At 41.3% G+C, this 19,776-nt stretch overlaps 1 protein-coding gene across 1 annotated transcript; it reads right to left on the bottom strand.

Moving 5' to 3' along the window:
- Window positions 1-14,951: 14,951 nt before the first annotated feature.
- Window positions 14,952-19,020, bottom strand: MBL2 (mannose binding lectin 2). The gene is given in 5 exon segments (XM_089897862.1): window positions 14,952-15,554; window positions 15,557-15,817; window positions 16,594-16,629; window positions 18,048-18,164; window positions 18,561-19,020. Coding segments are annotated over 5 exon segments (699 nt in total). The 5' UTR covers window positions 18,745-19,020; the 3' UTR covers window positions 14,952-15,453.
- Window positions 19,021-19,776: the final 756 nt, after the last annotated feature.

Raw genomic sequence — 19,776 nt, 5'->3', positions numbered from 1 at the left:
ATCATTTTGTAAACCTTTAAATAAATTAATAGGCAAAGGCAATGATGATCAGTGACAGCTAACAAAAAAAGTGATAAAATTGAACATTATGATCCTCCCAGTAAAATACACAAAACACTTAGAAGTAGTCCTGTCAAGAAGTTAAAATTCAATCAGTTCAATCTTCCAAATTTAATAACAGTTAACAAGAAATGCAGGAGACAGAGGAGCATGCTAAATGACATCAGAGTTGTTGATACACTGTAATCTGTACTGTTAGAAACTCTACAGAAGTACTTCACAAACTTTAACATATGTATAAGCTGCCCAGAGACCTTGTTAAAATACAAATTCTGATTTAGTAATTTGGGGTGGGCTTAAGATTCTTACTTATAATAAGCTTTCAGGAGTTATCAATGCTGCTGATCCATGGACCACACTTTGAGTAGCAAGGCTCAATAAGGTAAATTTAATTTCTTTAAAAAAATTTGAAAGGAAATAAAAAAGAGAAGTGACCTATAAATTAAAAGTGACTCAGAGACATAATAATCAAATGCAGTGTGTACACCTTTGTCTAGATACATTGAACCAATAAATGTAAAAAATTGTGAAAAATTATAGTGATGTTTAATAATATTAAGGAATTATTGTTCATTTTTTAAGGTGTGATACTGGTACTATCTGGTTATGGTTTTGTTTAAGTTCTTATCCTTTTTAGATATATACAAAATTTATGACACGATTAATATGATGATTGGAACTGTGTTCAGGATCATCCAGTGTGTGTTTGAGGGGGGTTAGTAGTGGAGAAGAATGAGGGATTATGAGTTCATCATTTTATTTTTTCTACTTTTTTATGTTTGAAATTTTCTATAAGAAAAATGTTATTTTTAAAACTGGCTCTGAAAAATTACTGGGTATAGTTTGTAAAAATTCCAACTTTTTTTAGTATCTCCTTAAATTCTTCATCAATTTTTTTTTTTTTTTAACGTATATGTGAGTAGATCATTTTTCTTAGCAGATCTGTAGCTTTCACTACATTTTAAAGGATGATTGGATGGACAGGAATACTACTGATGCCTAAATTCAAGAAATGATCTCCTTTGAAAATAGCAAAATGAAGAAAACCATAAAGATAATAATTTTATTAAAATATATTTCTTGCTATTCCATAAACTTCTTGAAACAGATTTCCTGGTGGATAGTGTAATATCTTAATAGAAGAGCACCCTCTGCTGTCTTGAAAAGAAATGTCACCACAAATGAGGTGGTCACTGCAACTGGAATAATATTGTCCTCCTCATCATCATAATGATAATAATGATTTTAATAATAATAAAATGAAATCAAGGTATGACAGTAGAGTCATCTTTTCTTTTAAAACCACTATCATGAATATTAAGGAGAAAATATAAATGTTCTTTATGCTTATTTCTTTATAGCTCATGTGATTTTTTTTTTTTTAACATCTTTATCGGGATATAATTGCTTTACAATGGTGTGTTAGTTTCTGCTTTATAACAAAGTGAATCAGTTATACATATACATATGTTCCCATATCTCTTCCCTCTTGCATCTCCCTCCCTCCCACCCTCCCTATCCCACCCCTCCAGGCAGTCACAAAGCACTGAGCTGATCTCCCTGTGCTATGCGGCTGCTTCCCACTAGCTATCTACCTTATGTTTGGTAGTGTATATATGTCCATGCCTCTCTCTCGCTTTGTCACAGCTCACCCTTCCCCCTCCCCATATCCTCAAGTCCATTCTCTAGTAGGTCTGTGGCTTTATTCCTGTCTTACCCCTAGGTTCTTCATGACATTTTTTTCCCTTAAATTCCATATATATGTGTTAGCATACGGTATTTGTCTTTCTCTTTCTGACTTACTTCACTCTGTATGACAGATTCTAGGTCTATCCACCTCATTACAAATAGCTCAATTTCATTTCTTTTTATGGCTGAGTAATATTCCGTTGTATATATGTGCCACATCTTCTTTATCCATTCATCCGAAGGTGGGCACTTAGGTTGTTTCCATCTCCGGGCTATTGTAAATAGAGCTACAATTAACATTTTGGTACATGACTCTTTTTGAATTACGGTTTTCTCAGGGTATATGCCCAGTAGTGGGATTGCTGGGTCATATGGTATTTCTATTTGTAGTTTTTTAAGGAACCTCCATACTGTCCTCCATAGTGGCTGTACCAATTCACATTCCCACCAGCAGTGCAAGAGGGTTCCCTTTTCTCCACATCCTCTCCAGCATTTATTGTTTCTAGATTTTTTGATGATGGCCATTCTGACTGGTGTGAGATGATATCTCATTGTAGCTTTGATTTGTATTTCTCTAATGATTAATGATGTTGAGCATTCTTTCATGTGTTTGTTGGCAGTCTGTGTATCTTCTTTGGAGAAATGTCTATTTAGGTCTTCTGCCCATTTTTGGATTGGGTTGTTTGTTTTTTTGTTATTGAGCTGCATGAGCTGCTTGTACATTTTGGAAATTAATCCTTTGTCAGTTGCTTCGTTTGCAAATATTTTCTCCCATTCTGAGGGTTGTCTTTTAGTCTTGTTTATGGTTTCCTTTGCTGTGCAAAAGCTTTGAAGTTTCATTAGGTCCCATTTGTTTATTTTTGTTTTTATTTCCATTTCTCTAGGCGGTGGGTCAAAAAGGATCTTGCTGTGATTTATGTCATAGAGTGTTCTGCCTGTGTTTTCCTCTAAGAGTTTGATAGTTTCTGGCCTTACATTTAGGTCTTTAATCCATTTTGAGCTTATTTTTGTGTATGGTGTTAGGGAGTGATCTAATCTCATACTTTTACATGTAGCTGTCCAGTTTTCCCAGCACCACTTATTGAAGAGGCGGTCCTTTCTCCACTGTACATTCCTGCCTCCTTTATCAAAGATAAGGTGACCATATGTGCGTGGGCTTATCTCTGGGCTTTCTATCTTGTTCCATTGATCTATCTTTCTTTTTTTGTGCCAGTACCATATTGTCTTGAATACTGTAGCTTTGTAGTATAGTCTGAAGTCAGGGAGCCTGATTCCTCCAGCTCCGTTTTTCATTCTCAGGATTGCTTTGGCTATTCGGGGTCTTTTGTGTTTCCATACAAATTGTGAAATATTTTGTTCTAGTTCTGTGAAAAATGCCAGTGGTAGTTTGATAGGGATTGCATTGAATATGTGGATTGCCTTGGGTAGTAGACTCATTTTCACAATGTTGATTCTCCCAATCCAAGAACATGGTATATCTCTCCATCTATTTGTATCATCTTTAATTTCTTTCATCAGTGTCTTATAATTTTCTGCATACAGGTCTTTTGTCTCCTTAGGTAGGTTTATTCCTAGATATTTTATTCTTTTTGTTGCAGTGGTAAATGGGAGTGTTTTCTTAATTTTACTTTCAGATTTTTCATCATTAGTGTATAGGAATGCCAGAGATTTCTGTGCATTAATTTTGTATCCTGCAACTTTACCAAATTCATTGATTAGCTCTAGTAGTTTTCTGATAGCATCTTTAGGATTCTCTATGTATAGTATCATGTCATCTGCAAACAGTGACAGCTTTACTTCTTCTTTTCTGATTTGGATTCCTTTTATTTCCTTTTCTTCTCTGATTGCTGTGGCTAAAACTTCCAAAACTATGTTGAATAAGAGTGGTGAGAGTGGGCAACCTTGTCTTGTTCCTGATCTTAGTGGAAATGCTTTCAGTTTTTCACCATTGAGGACGATGTTGGCTGTGGGTTTGTCATATATGGCCTTTATTATGTTGAGGAAAGTTCCCTCTGTGCCTACTTTCAGCAGGGTTTTTATCATAAATGGGTGTTGAATTTTGTCGAAAGCTTTCTCTGTATCTGTTGAGATGATCATATGGTTTTTCTCCTTCAATTTGTTAATATGGTTTATCACATTGATTGATTTGTGTATATTGAAGAATCCTTGCATTCCTGGAATAAACCCCACTTAATCATGGTGTATGATCCTTTTAATGTGCTGTTGGATTCTGTTTGCTAGTATTTTGTTGAGGATTTTTGCATCTGTGTTCATCAGTGATATTGGCATGTAGTTTTCTTTCTTTGTGACATCCTTGTCTGGTTTTGGTATCAAGGTGATGGTGGCCTCGTACAATTAATTTGGGAGTGTTCCTCCCTCTGCTATATTTTGGAAGAGTTTGAGAAGGATAGGTGTTAGTGCTTCTCTAAATGTTTGATAGAATTTGCCTATGAAGCCATCTGGTCCTGGACTTTGTTGAAGATTTTTAATTACAGTTTCAATTTCAGTGCTTGTGATTGGTCTGTTCATATTTTCTATTTCTTCCTGATTCAGTCTCAGCAGGTTGTGCATTTCTAAGAATTTGACCATTTCTTCCAGGTTGTCCATTTTATTGGCATAGAGTTGCTTGTAGTAATCTCTCATGATCTTTTGTATTTCTGCAGTGTCAGTTGTTACTTCTCCTTTTTCATTTCTAATTCTATTGATTTGAGTCTTCTCCCTTTTTTTCTTGATGAGTCTGGCTAATGGTTTATCTATTTTGTTTATCTTCTCAAAGAACCAGCTTTTAGTTTTATTGATATTTGCTATCGTTTCCTTCATTTCTTTTTCATTTATTTCTGATCTTATCTTTATTTCTTTCCTTCTGCTAACTTTGGGGTTTTCTTGTTCTTCTTTCTCTAATTGCTTTAGGTGTAAGGTTAGGTTGTTTATTTGAGATGTTTCCTGTTTCTTAAGGTGGGCTTGTATTGCTATAAATTTCCCTATTAGAACTGCTTTTGCTGCATCCCATAGGTTTTGGGTAGTCGTGTCTCCATTGTCATTTGTTTCTAGGTATTTTTTGATTTCCTCTTTGATTTCTTCAGTAATCACTTGGTTATTTAGTAGTGTATTGTTTAGCCTCCATGTGTTTGTGTTTTTTACAGAACTTTTCCTGTAATTGACATCTAGTCTCATAGTGTTGTGGTCGGAAAAGATACTTGATACAATTTCAATTTTCTTAAATTTACCAAGGCTTGACTTGTGACCTAAGATATGATCTATCCTGGAGAATATTCCATGAGCACTTGAGAAAAATGTGTATTCTGTTGTTTTTGGATGGAGTGTCCTATAAATATCAGTTAAGTCCATCTTGTTTAATGTACCATTTAAAACTTGTGTTCCCTTATTTATTTTCATTTTGGATGATCTGTCCATTGGTGAAAGTGGGGTGTTAACGTCCCCTACTATGAATGTGTTACTGTCGATTTCCCCTTTTATGGCTGTTAGTATTTGCCTTATGTAATAAGGTGCTCCTCTGTTGGGTACATAAATATTTACAATTGTTATATCTTCTTCTTGGATCGATCCCTTGATCATTATGTAGTGTCCTTCTTTGTCTCTTCTAATAGCCTTTATTTTAAAGTCTATTTTGTCTGATATGAGAATTGCTACTCCAGCTTTAGTTTGGTTTCCATTTGCATGGAATATCTTTTTCCGTCCCCTTAGTTTCAGTCTGTATGTGTCTCTAGGTCTCTTGAAGTGGGTCTCTTGTAGACAGCATATATATGGGTCTTGTTTTTGTATCCATTCAGCTAATGTGTCTTTTGGTGGGAGCATTTAGTCCATTTGCATTTAAGGTAATTTTCAATATGTATGTTCCTATTGCCATTTTCTAAATTGTTTTGGGTTCGTTATTGTAGGTCTTTTCCTTCTCTTGTGTTTCTTGCCTAGAGAAGTTCCTTTAGCATTCGTTGTAAAGCTGGGTTGGTGGTGCTGAACTCTCTCAGCTTTTGCTTTTCTTTAAAGGTTTTAATTTCTCCATCAAATCTGAATGAGATCCTTGCTGGGTAGAGTGATCTTGGTTGCAGGTTCTTCTCCTTCATCACTTTAAATATGTCCTGCCAGTCCTTTCTGGCTTGCAGAGTTTCTGCTGAAAGATCAGCTGTTAACCTTATGGGGATTCCCTTGTGTGTTATTTATTGTTTTTCCCTTGCTGCTTTTAATATGCTTTCTTTGTATTTAATTTTTGACAGTTTCATTAATATGTGTCTTGGAGTATTGCTCTTTGGATTTATCCTGTATGGGACTCTCTGTGCTTCCTGGACTCGATTGACTATTTCCTTTCCCATATTAGGGAAGTTTTCAACTATAATCTCTTCAAATATTTTCTTAGTCCCTTTCTTTTTCTCTTCTTCTTCTGGAACCCCTATAGTTCGAATGTTGGTGTGTTTAATGTTGTTCCAGAGGTCTCTGAGACTATCCTCAGTTCTTTTCATTCTTTTTTCTTTATTCTGCTCTGCAGTAGTTATTTCCACTATTTTATCTTCCAGGTCACTTATCCGTTCTTCTGCCTCAGTTATTCTGCTATTGATCCCATCTAGAGTCTTTTTCATTTCATTTATTGTGTTGTTCATTGTTGTTTGTTTCATCTTTAGTTCTTCTAGGTCCTTGTTAAATGTTTCTTTCATTTTGTCTATTCTATTTCCAAGATTTTGGATCATCTTTACTATCATTATTCTGAATTCTTTTTCAGGTAGACTGCCTATTTCCTCTTCATTTGTTAGGTCTGGTGGGTTTTTATCTTGCTCCTTCATCTGTGGTGTGTTTTACTGTCTTCTCATTTTGCTTATCTTAGTGTGTTTGGGGTCTCCTTTTTGCAGGCTGCGGGTTCGTAGTTCCTGTTATTTTTTGTGTCTGTCCCCAGTGGCTAAAGTTGGTTCAGTGGGTTGTGTAGGCTTCCTGGTGGAGGGGACTAGTGCCTGTATTCTGGTGGGTGAGGTTGTATCTTGTCTCTCTGGTGGGCAGGTCCACATCTGGTGGTGTGTTTTGGGGTGTCTGTGGCCTTATTATGATTTTAGGCAGCCTCTCTGCCAATGGGTGGGGTTGTGTTCCTGTCTTGCTAGTTGTTTGGCATAGGGTGTCCAGCACTGTAGCTTGCTCGTCGTTGAGTGAAGCTGGGTGCTGGCGTTGAGATGGAGATCTCTGGGAGATTTTCGCTGTTTGATATTATGTGGAGCTGGGATGTCTCTTGTTGACCAGTGTCCTGAAGTTGGCTCTCCCACCTCAGAGGCACAGCACTGGCTCTTGGCTGCAGCACCAAGAGCCTTTCATCCACACGGCTCTGAATAAAAGGGAGAAAAAATAGAAAGAAAGAAAGAGGATAAAATAAAGTAAAGTAAGATAAAATAAAGTTATTAAAATAAACAATATTAAGAAAAAAATTAAAAAGTAAAAACAAAAATACAAACAAAACAACGGACGGACAGAACCCTAGGACAAATGGTGAAAGCAAAGCTATACAGACAAAATCTCACACAGAAGCATACACATACACACTCACAAAAAGAGGAAAAGGGGAAAAAATAATATATTTTGCTCCCAAAGTCCACCTCCTGAATTTGGGATGATTTGTTGTCTATTCAGGTATTCCAGAGATGCAGGATACATCAAGTTGATTGTGGATATTTAATCTGCTGCTTCTGAGGCTGCTGGGAGAGATTTCCCTTTCTCTTTGTTCTCACAGCTCCTGGGGTTCAGCTTTGGATTTGGCCCCGCCTCTGCGTGTAGGTCGCCTGAGGGCATCTGTTTTTCGCCCAGACAGGAGGGGTTAAAGGAGCAGCTGATTGAGGGGCTCTGGCTCACTGAGGCCGGGGGGAGGGAAGGGTACGGATGTGGGGCGAGCCTGCGGCGGCAGAGGCCAGTGTGACGTTGCACCAGCCTGAGGCGCGCCGTGCGTTCTTCCGGGGGAGTTGTCCCTGGATCCCGGGACTCTGGCCGTGGCGGGCTGCACAGGCTCCCCGTAAGGGGGGTGTGAATAGTGACCTGTGCTCGCACACAGGCTTCTTGGTGGCGGCAGCAGCAGCCTTAGCGTCTCTTGCCCGTCTCTGGGGTCCGCGCTTTTAGCCGCGGCTCGTGCCCTTCTCTGGAGCTCCTTTAAGCAGCGCTCTTAATCTCCTCTCCTCCCGCAGCAGGAAACAAAGGGGTAAGAAAAAGTCTCTTGCCTCTTCGGGAGCTCCAGACTTTTTCCCGTACTCCCTCCTGGCTAGCTGTGGCGCACTAACCCCCTGCAGGCTGTGTTCCGGCCGCCAGCCCCAGTCCTCTCCCTGCGCTCCGACCGAAGCCCGAGCCTCAGTTCCCAGCCCCGCCCGCCCTGGCGGGTGAGTAGACAAGCCTCTCGGGCTGGTGAGTGCCGCTCGGCACCGATCCTCTGTGCGGGAATCTCTCCAGTTTGCCCTTTGCACCCCTGTTGCTGCGCTCTCCTCCGCGGCGCCGAAGCTCCCCCACTCCACCACCCGCAGTCTCCGCCCCAGAAGGGCTTTCCTAGTGTGTGGAAACCTTTCCTCCTTCACAGCTCCCTTCCACTGGTGCAGGTCCCGTCCCTATTCTTTTGTCTCTGCTTTTTCTTTTGCCCTACCCAGGTACGTGGGGAGTTTCTTGCCTTTTGGGAGGTCTGAGGTCTTCTGCCAGCGTTCAGTAGGTGTTCTATAGGAGCAGTTCCACATGTAGATGTATTTCTGATGTATCTCGACAGATAATTTTTTAAAAGTAAATTGAATGCTAGAAGCTGACATAAGATGGTAACTATCATTAATAACTTTGGATTTCAAAATTAAGTTTATTGGAGTACTCTGTCTTATGTTTTATAAAGCTATAAATTTTAGCTTTCCAAATCCAAAATGAAATCATCATTTTCTGATGACATTACTCCTTAACCTCTGGTATATATTTGTTTTCCATGTAGGATTTTGATTAAAACAAAATCATTTTTAGTTTTGGTAAGTATAGTTAAAGTAATTAAACAAGGAGGGAATTGGACTGGGATGGCTGTAATGCTTTGGCAGCCTACATAAGCAAACCAAAACCTAAGAAAAGGTCATTGCACTTGAATCCAAGAAAACAAAACTTAAGAATAACCAGTAACAAGCAGCCAATTAGGCTTTCCCAAATAACCAACTTCTTAGGCTATAGCCAATCAAATAATTTATTTGCTTTGCTTCTACATCTTCTTTAAAAAAGCCTTTCCCTTATCTTCTGTCAACTGAGCACTCTTAACTACTTTCTGTTTGGTGCTACCCTATTCAAATCAATGTTTGCTCAAATAAACTCATAAAATGTCATTTGTCTCAGTTTACTTTTAACAATTCAAACATCCAATGCTCCGTTTCAGTCATGTATAAGATGTTACAGTCCCTGCTTGCATATTGACAGTATCACGATGCTCAACACCCAGGCAGGATACCCTAATGCCCACATTGTCAGTACCTGAGTGCCAGCTGTGGACTGTACTGAGAAGTGTGGCCCGGCTCTGCTGCTACTGGAATATTTGTTGATTTCACTCTAAAATATCCCTTCTAATGTTGCTGGTTCAGAATCAGAAAGGGAAGCTTAATAATGTTATGTAAGAAATTTCAATTGGAATATTTTTCTGCCGAATGGGGCAAGAGATGTGTGTGTGTCAGTGTATGTGTGTGTGTGTGTGTGTATGTGTGCACACACATTTGTATCCATTTTCAGCCCCCACCTTACAAGTTACCTCTTCATTAATGAGTATAATGGGTGTGTTCTGTTATTCTTCCCGTGGCCACTCCATAGCTGAGACCTCTGATGAAGACCACAGCATAGACAGGAATGGAGATGCTGGCTAAGCTGCTGGGTTAACAAAAGTGGGGAGAGAAACCACTCTTGGCAGGGGAGCAGGATCAAAATCAAAATATTGCAAACATAAGAGGGAAACAAACCATCCATGCTAATACAGTTGAGAAAGATGCTGTTGTTGAAGACCTGGAACTAAGCGTGGACATAAGCAGGTACAGAGGTTAAGGGACCATTATCAAGAAGGCCACATTTCAGGGTAGACATATGAGTGGACAAGAATGGTAGAGGGCACAGAAAAGAATCAGCTGGCTGAAGGCCTCCAGGAATGAGAGAATTCCTGTGCTCACAAGCTCAAGGCTTCCTGCCCTCATCTCTCTATTCCAAGGTGACCTCATGGCTCCTGAGGGGAGAGGGACTGGAGGTTGCCTTAGAGCTCACAGGCAGCCTTTAGAGGGGGGTCACTGCTGCTGGTGGTCACTGTGTAGAGATGTCCCAGGGACAGGCCTCATGCATTTTTCAGAATTCTGTAGTTTCTTCACCCAGTCCTGCCTGAGGAAATCCTCCCATGCATAGAAATATTATAATACAAGCCAAATTGCTTAAAAGAAATTTATTTGCTCACATTTCTCGAGTCCAGAAGCCTGAAATGAAGGTGTCTGTAGGTCTGCAGTCATTTCAGAGGCTCTAGTGGAGAATGTGTTCCATGTGTCTTCTAACGTCTCGTGGCTGCAGACATTCATTGGTTCGTGGCTGCAGACTATAATCTCTGCTCTGTGGACACGTTGCTTCTTCCTCTTCTGTGTGTCTTCTCTGGGTGTCTGTCTTCAAACTCCCTCTGTTTTTCTCTTATAAGGATACATGTGATTACCTACCCAGAAAATGCAAGGTGATCTCCTCTCAAGAGCTTTAACTTAATCACATCACATATGAGGTACTATTCACTCTTTTGCCATATAAGGTAACATTCTCAGGTTCCAAGGATTAGGGCATGGATATATCTTTGAGGGCCATAATTCAGCTCACTTCATTACTTATCACATGAAATTGTCCAGACTAAGTGGACTCAAACTGAAAATTACCATTCAGATTTTGGTGCCCTGAGGGAGGGCCTGAGAGAGTCCCTTGTCAGGACAAACATTAACTATCTTGACCCTCCTGATACAAGTGGAACTCAAAGAGAGTGAGATGGGACTACACACAGTTTATGTCCTTTCATGACAAATCTCCACACACTTTTCTCTTTCCATCAGGCACTGCTGGGTACCAAATGATGTGGTGCACATGGGTCCCAACCATGTTGAGGAACTTTCTGGATGTGGGGCCACTCCACTCTCAGTCCCGAGTAAGTATGAGTGTTAACCTTCTTCAAGAAGCTGATGATGTCTGTGTTCTCCTCTACGTTCACAAGGTGGCAATGGTAGTACCAACATGGACACACAGTTCTCACTGGGCTGTCAAACAACTGTCTCTTGCTGGCAAAGGCCCTGTTTCCCACCATGACCATGTAATCCTGCAAGGTCAGAGCTGGAGAACACAGGGGCCAAACTTTGGGTTTTGATCAGGGTCTGTGGGTGTCTATGCATCTATGTGTGTATGTGTATGCATGTTTGTTGTATATGTGTGTCTCCTTGAGTATTTCTTGGGTGTGTGTGTGTGTGTAGGGGTCTGCCTGATCATCTTTTGTGTGTGTCATGCTGTCTTTCCTTGTGAGTTTGGCCACCTGTCCTCATCAGTGTCTACTGTGACTCCTCTTTTGGCATCTCTGAGTGATGCTAAGTTGAGTGGGACATGAAATAGAAGATCCTGTAGAGAGAGCTCTGAAAGGAAGGTCCTGTCTACAACATAGCACTGACCAGAAACTGGGATTAAAAAAATGAGAGTAGTCATCTGAATCTATTTGTGACCCTGGGGTATGAAATAACATATGGAGAATATGCTTGATGAAATGAGTTTGGAGTAAGCTCTGAATTTGCAGCTTCCTAAAGCTACATCATAGTAACTGTGTGCCCTCTGCAAGTATCCCAACCCGTCAGATTCTCTTTTCCTCATCTGTAAAGTAATGTTATATGAGGACATGGTACAAACCTCCAGAGGACAAAATGTGATACATAATAGGTGCTCAGAAACCTCTTCTACCTCTGCTGAGATAGAATTTTTCTCACTTTTTGTCCCTTCCTGATTCTATCCTTTATAAAGATTTAAATTATGTGGCATCCAAGCTGTGAACACCTCTGGCTCTTTCCTGGTCCTCTCCCAGCCGACTCCCCACTACTTACTCTGCTTGAAGTGATCGAGTCCTGCTGTGGGCTACATGGACTCCCTGGACCACAGGGCTTCCCTTCACCTCTTGTTAAAAGCCTAAGGTTTTCCTGAGGGTGACCTGCAGCTTCTTGTCCAGACCTTTAGTTCTATGAAAACATCCTCATGTGGGGTCAAAGTCAAAGCCACCATTATCCTGGTGGGTGCTGGCAGGTCCTAGCCCTTGAATCACCTAGTCTCCAGTAGCCCACTCCCTTCTCATGAATCCCCAGGTAGGGAGGTACCCTGACTGTGGTCAGACCTGTGAGCCCAGGCCCAGGGGTGACTGTTTCTGGAGGTCCTGGAAAGCATCTAACAGAGTCTCCTGCCATATGACAAAGATAAATAGCTCACTGAATATCTCAGTGTTTCTCTCTCTTTCTCTTTCTCTCTGTCCCTCCCTCCCTCCCTCTCTCTCACCAGAAGATTGAAACTCAGGATGCTGTTCACCAGGTAACACTCTAGTCTACTGTCATGTTGACACTAGAAGTATCCTGAGTTGCTAAGTGTATTAGTTTCCTAGGGTTGCCATAATAAATTACATAAACTGTGTAGCTTAAAACAACAGAAATTTCTTCTCTCACAGTTCTAGAGGCTAGAAGTCTGAAATCAAGGCATTGGTAGGACTGGTTCCTTCTGTAGGTGCTGAGGAAGAATCTCTTCCTTGCCTCTTTTCTAGTTTCTAATGGTTGTTAGCAATCCTTGGCATTCTTTAGCTTGTAGATGTATCACTGTATCCCGCTTGACACATGACATTCTCCCTTGTGTGTGTCTGTTTCTCTGTGCCCCAAATTTCCTCTTTTTATGAAGACACTAGTCAGTGGATTGGGGCCCACCCTAACAAAGTATTGCCTCATCCTAACTTTATTACATCAGCAAAGACCTATTTTCCAAATAGGGTTACATACATAGGTCTGGGGGTTAGGACTTGAACATGTCTTTTTGGGGGACACAGTTCAACTCACAGCATGAGGGGATGGGAATCACTGGCTGAGGATACAAAGAACATCCTGCCCTTGGCTTCATTTCTTACCCTTTGGTCCCTGAGCACCCCGCCATTTTTGTTTTTTTCATTATTGAGTTGTAGGAGTTGTTTCTGGGTATTCTTTGAGATATATGTTTTGCAAATATTTTCTCCAGGCCATGCTGTACTTATATGTTTTCTTAATTTTTGAGAAACTAAATCAACCTTTAATTTTGATGAGATGGAATTTATCATGTTTTCCTTTAATGATTATTGATTTCTCTGATCTTTCTAAGAAGCTTTGCCTAACCTCAAGTCACAAAGAGGATCTGTTCAGTATAAACCAGGATTCTTTTCAGGTATTATGCAATAAAACTTAAACAGGAGAGAGGGAGATGAGGGAAAGAAAGAGAGAGGGAAAGAGAGAGAGAGAGAAAAAATGCAAACAGAAAACAGTATGACAGAAAAGAACATTTCTGATGTCAAATGAGGCTTTGATAAGCTGTAAGACAGCAGATTTGGAGAGATCCCACGGCAGAAAGCTTGCACGTCCTCCCCAAGGGCTCTGGAAGCACAGGCTTCAGAAGCCTCCGCAGCGGCAGTAACAGTTCAGGTCCCTGAGAATAATTGTCCAGCAGACACCAACATGGACTCAAGGGAGCCTCATCAAGGTGAGAGGCTTCACAGGCTTAGAGCATAATGGAAGGGGAGAGAGCAGCAGTGGCTCCAAGGCACCGGGCTGTGGTAGGTATGGGATCTGCAAGGTGAGAGAAAGGAGGCCATTGTATCTAAGGATGAAGCCATGAACTCTGCTGGGAGGGTTGCCCCATGTTTTGTGTGGGATGGCCTGTCCTCTAGAGGGAGTGGAGGCTGCTCACGGAAAGACCCCATGCCACATTTTGCACTGAAAAGAGAAAGTTGAGATTAGGAGATTTCAAATATGGGTGAAGGGTTATACAGGGAGAGTGTGGTCACAGGAAAATAAAGGCTAGGATCTCAGGACCTAACATGTTAACTTTTCTCAAATGTTACAGCATCTTAAAAACCACTCACTGAGAGAAAAGGCAGTATTTGAAGCTGATTTGTCCCTGAGAAATAGGAACTCTGATAAAAATGACTGAAAAATGGGAAAATTTCCCCAAACGTGTTTAAATTCAGTGTGGCCTAAGCACTGTCACTGATTGAGTGTCACCATGGTGAAAATGGGTTTGAGAGGGTTTTTCTTTTCTGTTTTTTGTATGCTTCTGCCTCTAGTTACTGCTTCTATGTGGAGTTCTTTCATATTCATGGATGTGGCTTGTGACCTTTTTATAAGTCATTCCAACCCCTCAAAGCATGGAATTGTGGAGTGGGGGTGGGGGGGCGGTTTGGAGTGTCACCAGTCCTGACTTACAGGGGCTGGAGGAGCCACATCCACTTAAAGGGCAGGTGGTGTAGGCTGGGCTGCTGAAGAAGGGCTCAGGCTCTACGAGATGTCAGTGACACCCTTCTGGCTCAGCCTGAGCAGAATCAGAAAATGAAAAATGAGATCATCAGGAAAAATTAAAATAAATTTTTCAGTCTTGAATTATTACAGGGGGATAGGGACTTCATCTTTAGACAGTTTGCCTTGTGAACTCAGTTCTCTGAAGGGTCTAAGAAAAGTCATTTATTTTAAGTTTGTTTAGCTTTTTTTGCTGTTGTGAGAATGGGGGGTTTGACTTTCAAATCCATCACATGTTGGAGCTGAAACAAGAAGTCTGAACATATTTTTTATATTATCCAAATGCTATCTTTCCTGTAAACATAGTAAAGAAAGAGTCAGGCAGCGGGCAGAGAGAAGGTAGGCCTAGGGGTCCTCTCAGATGTATTCTCTTTTTTAAAAATATTTATTTTATTGATTTATTTATTTGGCTGCGACGGGTCTTAGGTACAACACATGGGATCTTCGTTGCTGAGTGAGGAATCTTTGTTGTGGCATGCAGGATCTCTCTTTTTTTTTTAGTTGCAGCACGTGGGATCTTTAGTTGCAGCATGCGGGATCTTTAGTTGCGGCATGTAAACTCTTAGTTGCGGCATATGGGATCTAGTTCCCTGATCAGGGATCGATCCTGTTAATACCTGAGACTGGCAGAAAAGCTATGGAATTCGCCTGGGAAGATGTCATTTAGGGGAGCTCTCGACCCAAAAAGCAAGAAAGGCTCAACAGAACACGAGTGTTTAGAGTAAAGGGAAAAATAAATCCATTTTAGTTTTGTACCTTAGATAACACTACTCAAACAAAAATTAGCAGCCTAATTAAATTAGATAATTAATGTACTACACATAATGTAGGGCCTAACTCATAGTAAACATTTAAAAATTTGTTCTTAGTGCTACTAGTATTGCTGCTGCTATTATTACTATTATTATTTTGTAGTTATTGTTGTTAGTGATTATTATTAGTGATTGGGTCTGAACCAGAAACTCTTAGGCCACTATCAGTCTCTTCTCACTTTTCACTCCCACATCTCATCATTCTCAGTCCATTCTTCTCAATTGTCTCTGATTCTGCTCAAAGGGGCAACTCAGTACTGGGTATGGGAAATTGATATAGATTTATCTTTCAAACCAGACTGTCGACCTGTGAGGTGAGCAAAGGGACAGGAGGGCCTGAGGGTCACGCTCCCTCAGGCAGAGTATTTGCAGACAGCCAAAAAGGAGGCAGAACAGGTGATGTCATTCCATGTGCCGTCCACCAGGAGTGTCACACAATGTTCCTCAGAACCAGCTCACCATCATGCCAATTTTGGTAGGTCACCCTCTTTCCTGTCAGAGCCACAGACTGGCCATCAGTCTCCTCATTTGTGATGCCCAGGAAGGCCCCTCCACTGGCTATATCCTGGATGGCCTTGTTTTCTTCAGCATTAGTAGGAATGGCCACAGAGGCCTGGAACTGGGCACACAGAGTCTTCACTTCATCAAAGGTCATCTTTTCACCATTGGTAAAATAAAACTTTTTCCCAACTTTTTTGCCCAAAGAGAAGATCAGCCCTAAAATGGGAAAATATAGGTGACACTGGCTTGTCTCTAAGTCCAGCTCAAGATATTTTTCTGGACAAAGCCTTCAACAGTAGAGTTGCCACATAAAATACAATATGTCCAGTTATATTTGAATTATAAACAATGAAATTTTTTTAGTATAATTGTCTCACATGCAATTTTTAGGACATACTTAATACGAAAAAAAAATTAGTTGTTGTTTACCTGAAATTCAAGTTTAACTGGGTGTCCTATATTTTTCTTTGTTAAATCTAGCAGCCCTAACCTGAAGAAACAGAATGGAACAAAGGCCTTTGTCCTTTTGGACCAGAGTTCTAGAATACATATAATTGGAATTCTAAGTTTTACCCCAATATTAACTTAAAAATAAATTTAAATGTCTGAGAATATTTGTCCTAGGCCAGGAAACAGGTTAGCCTCATTGCCAGTTCTCAGCAACAGCATAACAAAGGGAAAGAGGCATAGGTCCCATTTTCAGTGACACATATGTACACTGATAGTAAAGATAAAGGATCAGGGTCTCTGGTATCAGACTGACTTCAATTTATAAACTGCCTCTGCCACTTATTAGCTCTGTGCATTTGAGCAAATTTTGTAATTTTCCTTTGCTTCCGTTTCTACCAAAAGGTTGTTGTGAGGATTTCACGAGGTCAGAATATGAAAAACACCTATCCAGGTACTAGAAAATTACATGTATTCAATAAATATTTGTTGCCTTCCACTTTCCCAAACTTCAATCTGCCTGAAAAGTAAGAGAGAAGGCTTACATTTTTTGAGCTGGTCCAGTTCTGATTGCTGAGCTGCTCTTTCTGAAGTAGCCTGGCTAATATAGTTACCTAGAAAATTAAAACAAAGTGAAAGAGCATTGTTGAAAAGGCATGTAAGAACTACAAGGGGGTAGGGTACCTTTTCAAACTAAAAAAAAAAAAAAAAATCAAGATAAAAATTTCTTTTATACTGATATCTGCTCTTTGAAGGAAAATGAAAAATATTTTAAGCATAAAGAAGGAAAAGTATCTCTATTTCCATCCAGCCCAAAACATCACTCCTCTGTTGAATGTATGTAAAGACACTTTGTACACGCATACACACCCACACGCACACACATACACTCCCTGTTGACCGAGCATTATAGCACTCCACGCGCCAAGCTATTCACTAATTGGTTTTTTCCCAAAACAAATAGCTCTATCATGGGTAAACTTGTGGAATAAAATACTTGAGGAATTATTATGAGCTGGTGAATATTGACTATAAAGATTGCAGGGTTTTGTCTTTGGGGAAGTTTTGTTTTTGTTGCTTTTTGTTTTGTTTTTCCCTGAGTTTGTTCTGTGAATCAGTAAACCAGGATTTTTGTGAGTTGCCCGTTATCCAAGAGGGGAGGGCATGAGGCAAGCTATGTGTAGTAGATGGCAAAAGATGACCTCAGTGTGGTACAGCTTCTCTCATTAAGAAATGGAGTTTATTTCCCCACTCCTTGAATCTGAGCAGGCCTTGTAACTTGTTTTGACCAATGGAATGTGGCAGAAGCAATAATGTATGTGTCCTAAGCCTTCAGGAGGCCTTAAAGCTTCTGATCTTTCTTCTTTTGGAAATCCTGTAATCATCTCTATGTGAATAAGCCCAGGTGAGTCAAATGGAGGATGAGATCTGTGGCTCAGCTACGCTCATCACTACAGCTGATGGCCAAACAACAGCCAGACATGTAAGTGAGACCATTGGCCATCAGTTGACCACAGACACATGAGTGAGTCCAGCTGAGACCAGCAAAGAAATCACTTGATTCATAGATTCGTGATTTAAATAAATGGCTGTGTTTTGTTTGTTTCTCATGAGGTGAGAGATAACTGGCATACCATGTATCTACCATTGTTGTGAAAATAGGCATAACAAGCCCAACACATAGATAACCTATTTTATCCCTTTTGGACCAGAGCCTCACATTGGATTGTTTCAGCTGAAGGAGAGCCTAGGCTTCACTCCTCCAGGAGGCACCTGTTGAGGGTTTGGCTCTGAAGGGTTTGTGAGTCTGTATGCAGGCATTGATAGGAATCCCTTGAGGCTCTAAGTAACCTGGAGAAGCTAGAGGCTGCTGGGTCAGGAAGCAGAGTTGGGCATCTTCCCAGGAAGCAGCAGGAGAAGGGGCATCTCCCACATGGTACTCAGAGTTGCCAGACCCTGGGGGCCTTCAGCCTAGACCTTGCTGAAGTAAATTCCTTACCCAAATCATCTCCAGGGTCTCCTTTTTGGCCCACTTGTCCTGGTAACCCAGGTGGCCCTGGCATTCCTTGAGGCCCTACCTTTCCAGGAGGGCCCTGAAAGCCTCTGAGTCCTTGACCTGTTGGAGGACCAAGGAAACATGACAGTATTTGCGTTCCTGCTCTGTTTCTCCAAAAGCATGATGCCCAATCCCTTCCCAGGAGAAAGGAGACACTGATCCAGGGCTCACATTCTGAACCGCTCTTTCTAATGACCATAGAAGGAAAGCCTCCTGTGTCCCATGGGATGGTCTGCCTTGAGGGTCAACTTCCTGAGCCGGCAGGACCACCAGGTGTCACTAGTTCCTGTGTGGAAGTTTGGGATGCCAGAGTCAGAGCTGTATCTCTCTTTTGAATTATAATTTGTAGTTGAGAGAAATACAAGCTACATGAATATGACATTATCCTCCTCACATCTCCAGGCAGTTTCCTTTGGAAGATAAAGAGTCACAGAGATAGAACAGCCTAAACTGTACCTGGTTCTCCCTTTTCTCCCTTGGCACCATCATGCCTATCTTTGCCTGGGAGGCCATTGATTCCTGAAGAACCACAGGCAATCACAGGGCAAGTCTTTTGCACATTCTCACAGTTTTCTGTTTCTGTACACGATGCTGTCGCCACAATCAGGAGAAGCAGAGGGAGTGATGGAAACAGTGACATGGTCCTCACCTTGGTGTGGGAAAAATCAAGGAAGATTATCTCATCCTGTTCACTTAATCAACACATATTTACTGAACCTGCCCTTTTTCCTATAACCTATACTGGGCACAGGTGATATAGAGATGGATGACCCATTCCTGGCCTCCAGATTGGGGATTTGGAAAAGTAAATCCTCCTGTGACGTTGTATTACTACTTCAGCAAAGGTAGTCATAACAGCTTGCATTGTCGGGGAGAAGGGGTTACCAGTGCCTGGCCTCTAGTGTTACTGCTAAAAGGCTAGGAGTGTGCTCTCTGTGTCCTTTGTGAGAGCAAATAGGCATAACATTGCCAGCTCACTCATGCCTGCTGACTTGGGGAGTGAACGTGAATGGAGACCCAGCTCTCTCTGTCTCACCTTTCACATTTGGGCCCATCTGCCACCTGCATCCCATCCTTATACCTGGACAGTCCATTGCCCTCAGTGCCAGTTAACCAACATCTACTCAGTGGCACTCACTAAGCTGCAGGCTAATGATCCGGAGAGGAAGAGTCACTGCTAGTTACTAACCTGGCCAGAATTAAGTTGAGTTTGTTTCCTCTTGATGTTTTATTTCCCACTGTAAGAGAGACTTTCCAGGGAGAGAATTTTCTCTGGAAATTTCTCACTATCTTGACCCAGGCAGGGTGCCAGATCCCTCTCTACTTCCTGGCAGGTATTCTGTGTGTCCTATGAGTCAAAACCACTGGCAATTAGAACACCTTCCTTGAATACCCTTCTCATTTCTCAAGCCTGACATTTTATGTCCTTCAAAGTCCTCTTCCAGCTGTCCCTCCCCCAGGAAACCTCAGCAGCCCAGCATCAAGGGTCTAACCCTTCTCGGCTCCCTTTGAAAACAAAGGCACAGTCTCATTTGCAAATGGTCAGGTGAATCCGGGAAAGTCACAGATACCCCAGCGTAAGCAGAGAAAGAGATACCCCCAGCATGGCTTCTGCCTGCCATCTCCCCACACACCCTAGAAAGTCTTTTCTAGGCCTCCAAGATCAAGTCAA

The sequence above is a fragment of the Delphinapterus leucas genome, chromosome 16 (assembly GCF_059928025.1).
Source record: "Delphinapterus leucas isolate spDelLeu-1000000601 "Yukka" chromosome 16, BTC_Dleu_Yukka2, whole genome shotgun sequence".
In the NCBI taxonomy this organism is placed as follows: Eukaryota; Metazoa; Chordata; class Mammalia; order Artiodactyla; family Monodontidae; genus Delphinapterus; species Delphinapterus leucas.
The sequence above is the reverse complement of the archived record's forward strand: the minus strand, read 5'-3'. Positions and strand labels throughout refer to the sequence as shown.